General features: G+C 50.7%; 2 protein-coding genes across 6 annotated transcripts; one reads left to right on the top strand and one right to left on the bottom strand.

Annotated features, from left to right (window-relative positions):
- Positions 1-309: 309 nt before the first annotated feature.
- Positions 310-4,078, top strand: Pip4p1 (phosphatidylinositol-4,5-bisphosphate 4-phosphatase 1). 4 transcript variants are annotated; one of them, XM_034497546.1, is made up of 7 exons: positions 310-709; positions 992-1,182; positions 1,634-1,740; positions 2,009-2,114; positions 2,275-2,327; positions 2,423-2,513; positions 3,284-4,078. In XM_034497546.1, exons 1-7 carry the CDS (start codon positions 547-549, stop codon positions 3,425-3,427), a joined length of 855 nt encoding a protein of 284 aa, XP_034353437.1. In that variant the 5' UTR covers positions 310-546; the 3' UTR covers positions 3,428-4,078. The 4 variants fall into 4 exon arrangements, with proteins under 4 accessions (XP_034353437.1, XP_034353440.1, XP_034353438.1 ...); XM_034497547.2 differs by having other exon boundaries at positions 447-688; XM_034497549.2 differs by lacking the exon at positions 2,009-2,114 and having other exon boundaries at positions 445-688.
- A 60-nt stretch (positions 4,079-4,138) lies between these two features.
- Positions 4,139-6,382, bottom strand: Apex1 (apurinic/apyrimidinic endodeoxyribonuclease 1). 2 transcript variants are annotated; one of them, XM_034497544.2, is made up of 5 exons: positions 6,250-6,382; positions 5,955-6,066; positions 5,559-5,746; positions 4,940-5,132; positions 4,139-4,843 (listed from the first exon to the last, which is right to left on the bottom strand). In XM_034497544.2, the coding sequence occupies exons 2-5, from the start codon at positions 6,007-6,009 to the stop codon at positions 4,326-4,328; spliced, it is 954 nt and encodes a 317-aa protein (XP_034353435.1). In that variant the 5' UTR covers positions 6,010-6,066; positions 6,250-6,382; the 3' UTR covers positions 4,139-4,325. The 2 variants fall into 2 exon arrangements, with proteins under 2 accessions (XP_034353435.1, XP_034353436.1); XM_034497545.2 differs by having other exon boundaries at positions 6,245-6,367.
- Positions 6,383-6,480: the final 98 nt, after the last annotated feature.

Below are 6,480 nucleotides of genomic sequence, written 5' to 3' on the forward strand. Positions count from 1 at the left end.
GTTCCTCGTGGCTTCACAATTCTCGTCCATGTCTTAGGGCGGCTCCCGCGGTTCACTGAAGGCCAGGATACCAGCCATGCCAGTCAGTAGGTATTGCAGCCGCCCTCGCGTTCTGGCGCTAAATTTGGGCCAATAGAGTTGCGTCCCACGGGGGACTTGGGACCAATGAAGAACGACTCACGCGACAGGCTGGGCACGTGACGCGTGTGGGGCAGCCGCCCACCTGGGCCGGAGGTAGCGCGATGGCCGCACTTCCAATAGCTCGCACAACTTCTAGTCACGTGCAGTGTTTACGGACTCAGCAGCTACGAGAAGGTCATGTGACAGTGACGTGACATGTCTCTCCCCAATGGTGAAGAAACGCTCCCTTACAAACCGGGCACGGTTTCACGTCCACGAATGACAGTGCAGAGGGGCGGGGCCGCCCTATCACGTGAGCGGGGCGGCACTGGCTGCGGCTGAACGCGGCGCGCAGGCGCCTTAGGGACCCGGTAGCGACGGCGGCGGCGGCGGCGGGAGCTGGTCGCTGACCGAGCGGGAGTCGCCATGGCGGCAGACGGAGAGCGCTCCCCGCTGCTCTCCGAGGCCGGCGATGGCGGCGCTGGTGGCAATGGCTTAGCGGGCCCGGGCGGGAGCGCGACTGGGCCTGGTGGAGGCCTGACGCCCTCCGCACCTCCGTACGGAGCCGGTAAACATGCCCCGCCCCAGGGTAAGCCGGAGGTCTGAGGTGCACCCAGGCCTAGGGGCGGATCGGGTCAGGGGGCGGAGCCTGCTTCTGCCCAGGTGTGGCACCTTGGCACCTGTCAGGGAGCGAGGCATCCTTGGTCCGCAATCACTGCCTCAGCCTGGCACGAAAGCGGGGTTTAAGGAAGCTGATCTGAACGCTGATTGTGAGAAGCCGGTCGAGCTTACTCAGAGGGTTCCCCACCTCCGTGGAGCATCGGTGGGAAGTGTCAGAATGATGATTTGGGTTTATCTGCTTCCTCTTCAGCATTTCCCCCGTTCCCTGAGGGGCGTCCAGCCGTGTTGCCTGGAGAGGACCCACCCCCCTACTCGCCCTTGACTAGCCCGGATAGCGGGAGTGCCCCCGTGATTACCTGTCGAGTCTGTCAGTCTCCGATCAACGTGGAAGGCAAGATGCATCAGCATGTAGTCAAATGTGGTGTCTGCAACGAAGCCACTGTGAGTTGCAACTATGCAAAATGGGCCTTGTTTCCTGGATCCTCTTTCTGGTTCTAGACCCTGTTCAAGAACTATTCATGAAACCTACTTTCAGTTCCTGGATCTTGCAGCAGCCATTTCTTTAGAAGCCATTCACCAAAAATAATGTTCACCAGCTCTCACTTTTTGACCTTGCCTGGATCCTAAAGTGTAGTTCTCACTGGCAGTTGTAGTTGCTTTTGATTTTTGTATTTTGGGGTTCTCTGCTTTTTTGAAACAGTCTCACAATGACCCAGGTTCCCCTCAGACTTTGCAATCGTCCTGCCTCAGCCTCAGACACACTCTACTCTGCTGGCAACATTTGTATATCTCAAATGTCTGATTCCTTCTTTCTCAGTAATGTTCTTGCAGAGGACTGGGATAATGGGCTTCTCTGCTGATACCCATTGTTCCTTTATTCATTGTTCTCTAGCCCATCAAGAATGCACCTCCAGGAAAGAAGTATGTCCGTTGCCCCTGTAATTGTCTCCTTATCTGCAAAGTGACTTCTCAGCGGATTGCCTGCCCTCGGCCCTACTGGTAAGAGACCTGAGATGAGAAGGCCATACTTAGGGAAAGTTGTAAAGCAAAAAGAAAAAATGTAAAACAAAACAAAACAAAAACCGGAGTTGGGCAAGGTGGTGCATGCCTATATTCAATCCCAGCGCCTGAGAAGCGGAGGCAGGATGACCTGTGCAGTAGCACTTTGAATTCCTAGTCATCCTGCCTACACCTCCTAAGTGCTGGGACTCGGTGTGTCATCAGATCCAACTAGAATTAAGAATTTTATACTTTTCCCCCTGTATAGCAAAAGAATCATCAACCTAGGGCCTGTGCATCCAGGACCTCTGAGTCCAGAACCACAGCCAATGGGTGTCAGGGTCATCTGTGGACATTGCAAGAATACATTTCTGGTGAGGAGGGATATTGGGAAACCCTGGAGGAGGCAAGTACTAGGAATAGTAATAAATCCTGAAAAAGACTGTCCTATTTCTCGTTTTTCATCCTCCCCCTTGCTTTGGGGTTCTCATTAAAGAGAACCTTCTTTCTACGGTTGTTTTTCTTTTTCCATAGTGGACAGAATTCACAGACCGAACGTTGGCACGATGCCCTCACTGCCGGAAAGTGTAAGTGGTTAGGGAATTGTACTGGTAACTGGATGATGTGTGGCATAAAATCAACACGGCTATTCCAAATATCAATTTCTATTGGCCCCCCACAGGTCATCTATTGGGCGCAGATATCCTAGGAAGAGATGTGTTTGCTGCTTCTTGCTTGGTTTGCTCTTGGCAGTCACTGCTACTGGCCTTGCTGTGAGTAGCCTCGATGTAAACCTCTTTATCAGCCTCACCACAGGCTAAGATTTGAGAAGGTGATACCTTAAAGAATGGTAGAAGAGCTGGGAGTTGGGTTATGTCCCTGTAATCAAAGAATACAGGCAGTTCTAAGGTAGCCCAGGCTACATAGCAAGACCCCATCTATAATACAAATCAGAAGTAGATTGTTGCCAGCTCCAAACATGGCTTAGCTGGTAAAAGTATTGGCCCAGCTTGCATGATGCCCTGAGTATGGTCTCCATCACCACAGCAACTGAGCACAACTGAGCATTTCGGTGCCAGCCTGTAGTGGTGGATAGGAGTTCAAGGCCACTTACTGTAGGAGTTGAGGCTGCTCAGGGTGCCAACATGAGACCCTTGCCTTTTAAAAAAACATAAAAACAAACTAAAGTGAGTCTGATGACAGGGTGTGGGGGGTATATTTTTAGGTAGAGGTGAACTAAAGTTAAAGGTCACTAATTAATAAACTAAGAAGTAAAACAGTGTTCCTACTGTGGAGAGAAATGAGTTACCAGCAATCCTGGCTCACTCATAGGTGTGAGAAATGCTGGCAGATACCTGGGATGGCAGAGTACTTTTCTGCTTAAGGGAAGGAAGCTAAACCACCTGATCTTGGAAAGGTGGTTTAGCTGAAGGTGGTCTAAGTGGTTGGGATACAGAGACAGAAGCTTGCAATGCATTGCTGAGACTTTGAAACAGTAGATAACAAAAGTAACCTCATCTTTTTCTTCTTCCTCATCTGTCAGTTTGGTACATGGAGGCATGCACAGCAATACGGAGGTATCTACGCAGCCTGGGCGTTTGTCATTTTGTTGGCTGTTCTATGTTTGGGTCGGGCCCTTTATTGGGGCTGTATGAAGGTCAGCCATCCTGTCCAGAACTTCTCCTGAGCCCCTTGATGCAGTCTGTGCCTGGCGGCTGCCTGGTACCAACAGTAACACTACAAAAGGCTCTCTGGACTTCTACAAGGAAGCCAAACAGCTGCCTCCCTTTTCCCTGGGGAGAGGTAGGAAGGAACCAGTCCCTTACTTAGATTTGGAAGGGTAGGTAAGACCATTGCTGGCTGGCTGCTTTCTTCCAGGGGTTGCTGTTTAGGGTTAATAGGCAACATTGCCCCTAAGCCTGGATCCTAAAGATGGTTCTAGCCATGTCCTTCCTGTATGTGCTCCCTGAGAACCATTCCTGTCCCGTAATACATTCCAGGGCAGGGTGGGGGTGGGAAGTGGGAGGGGATGTTCCCCTCCCTCTTGTGCACCATTAGGACCTTGCTGCTGCTATTGCACTTCACCAGGGGCTGGCTCCGGCCTCAGTACCCTCCGTCTCTTCTCCCCACATTTCCTGTCCTGTGGGGTGGGGTCAGCCACTGCTCTGTACAGAACTACAGGAACTGATGTGTACATACATAACTATTTAATATGGGATCTGTTCCCCTAATCCTGGACTTGCCCGAATCCCTTCTTCTGGGTCGGAGGTAGTGTCACTGTCTCGGGAGAGGTTAGGGATTCACCTGTGCTTGTAAATAAATAATGTCATGGCTCTAACCTTTCCCACTTTTGTGCATGAAAATGGGAATATGTAGATTCACAAAGGGACAAAATCAGTGAAGCTGAAAGTAGGGCTTTTTATTTCACTTGGATTGTTTAAAGGAGACCAGAAGTTTGGTTTGATGTTTAAAATAGAGGGGAGCACATACAAAACCAATAACCTGAAGAAGGGATAACACACTGGACTTCTCTGGGAAGAGGAGGCTATTCCCAGGCTTGAAGCTGAAGCTACTTCAGGAGGGTGTCACAGTGCTAGGTAAAGGGTGATGGGACAGTGGTCACTGCCAAGAGCCTTGGACCGGATCTTGCTGTCACACAATGCAGGTAAAAGAGAGTGGGACAGCAAAAAGTAATCAAGGCGCCAACCAACATTCTTAGAGCGGGCATTCATCATGTAAGTCCAGAAAGTGTAAGCATAGGCAGTGTTGGGGTAGAGATGCCGGAAGCTGTCAGCCAGTGGTACAGCCTGTAGCAATTCCCCAAAGCCTTGGCGCTCCTGGGGAGTAAAGCCAGCATTCTTTTTGTTTCCTTTGGGGTTACGAAGGTCAATTTCTTCATGAGCCACATTGAGATCCCCACATAGCACAAGAGGCTTTCGGGAAGCCAAGTCCTTTAGAAACTTTCGAAAGGCTTCATCCCAACGCTGTCGGTATTCCAGTCTTACCAGACCCCTGCCTGCGTTGGGAACATACGCTGTTACCAAGACAAAGGACTCAAATTCAGCTACGATCACCCGGCCTTCTTGATCATGTTCTTCCTCACCTATAAAAATGAAAATCAATGTAAAATATTTTAAAAAGATACAAGAGACAGTAGAGTTCGCTGAAGAACATCCATACATAAACATTAAGGTCTCACCAATGCCATAAGAGACTTTGAGTGGGCACTGGCGGGAAAGTAGGCCCACACCACTGTACCCTTCTTTGTCTGATGGAGCTGACCAGTACTGATGGGTGAGTCCAGGCAGCTCTTGCAGTTCAGCCGGGAGTTTGTTCTCTGAGCATTTGGTCTCTTGGAGGCACAAGATGTCTGGTGCTTCTTCCTTTACCCACTGAGTGAAAATGTGGAAAAACTTAAGTTTCATGTGCTGCATGGTATACAAACACAGGAGAGAATCCCTGTGCAGAAGGAATTCAAGCAGCAGAATACAAACTGTGTGCTTGAGTGAATGCCTGGCTCGGGTGCTGGAAACCTACCTAATTGGAGCCTCTGGAAGCACAGCAATGTGCTGTTAACTGGTTACTGGGACTGAGGATAGGCTAAAGCTCCCCTGCCCCCCAACATTCGAGACTAGTTTAAAAAAAAAAAAAAGCGAAACGAAATGCCAGAATTAGGGTTTCAATAGACATTTAAGGCCACCCCCCCCCTCCCCTAACCCTAAGGACGAGAAAAAACATCTTCCAGTGGACTCAAAGGAAACAAGATGCTTGATCCTTTATCAAGGAAAGTCTACTTCCGGATCCTGAATTGTACTCACATCCAAACCTTTCTTTTTAATCCAGGCTCGAAGCCCGTCCACATTCCAGGAGCATATCTTGAGTGTGGCAGATTTGCCACTGGGTGAGGTTTTCTGATCTGGAGGGTCCTCATACAGGACAGGGCCCTCTCCTGCGGCCTCCTTCTCAGTTTTCTTTGCTGCTCCCTTACTTTTCTTGGTCTCTGGCTCTAAAAAATGAGTGAAGTAGTAAGAGCTGAAAGTTTCCAAGCTCAGACCAGAGTTAACTATAATCTCATTAGGTGCTCTAGTTACCCTAACTTCTCGGAATCCTGCAACGTAACTTGGTCCATATTTACCGTAGTTGCATGGCGGTCTAGTAAAGCCCTAAACTTGCCTGGGGGTAGGGGGGCGCTCGGGCTCGTTTCACCACCTTACCGGACTTGGGTTCTTCCCCGTCTTCGGCCGGCGCTCTCTTCCCCCGCTTTGGCATCGCTGTGACTAAAGCCCTCAGGCGCCTGGAGCACCGAAGCAGTGTCTTCTGCGTTGCCTGCCGAAAAGAAATGGTGAAATCAAAATACAAGGAGAGGAAGCGAGCCGCCTCCCGCAGGCGTTTGCACACTGGGGACCGCGGTTCTCCCAGTCTTCCCCGACATGAGCAACACAGCCGCTCGCCCGCGTTAGGACCTTCAGCAAGCAAGGTCACGAAACGCGCTAAAACAAGGTACCTGACCTCCCAACGATGCCCGGGAGCCCCTCTCAGCACAAAGAATGGAGGCTGCCTGTTCCCACGTGGGCGATTGGTATGGTCACGTGACTCGAGGTCTCCGCCCCCACGTGGTTCGGGAGTGCGGTGATTGGTCCGCCTGGCACCTCGTGACGTAATTTCTGGCGCCCGAAGGTCCCCTTTCTTGGTTCTGGGTTGTTCGTCGTAGTGCCGGTTACAGCTAGTCCCTCAGTCCCA

The sequence above is a fragment of the Arvicanthis niloticus genome, chromosome 3, assembly GCF_011762505.2.
Source record: "Arvicanthis niloticus isolate mArvNil1 chromosome 3, mArvNil1.pat.X, whole genome shotgun sequence".
Lineage (NCBI taxonomy): Eukaryota > Metazoa > Chordata > Mammalia > Rodentia > Muridae > Arvicanthis > Arvicanthis niloticus.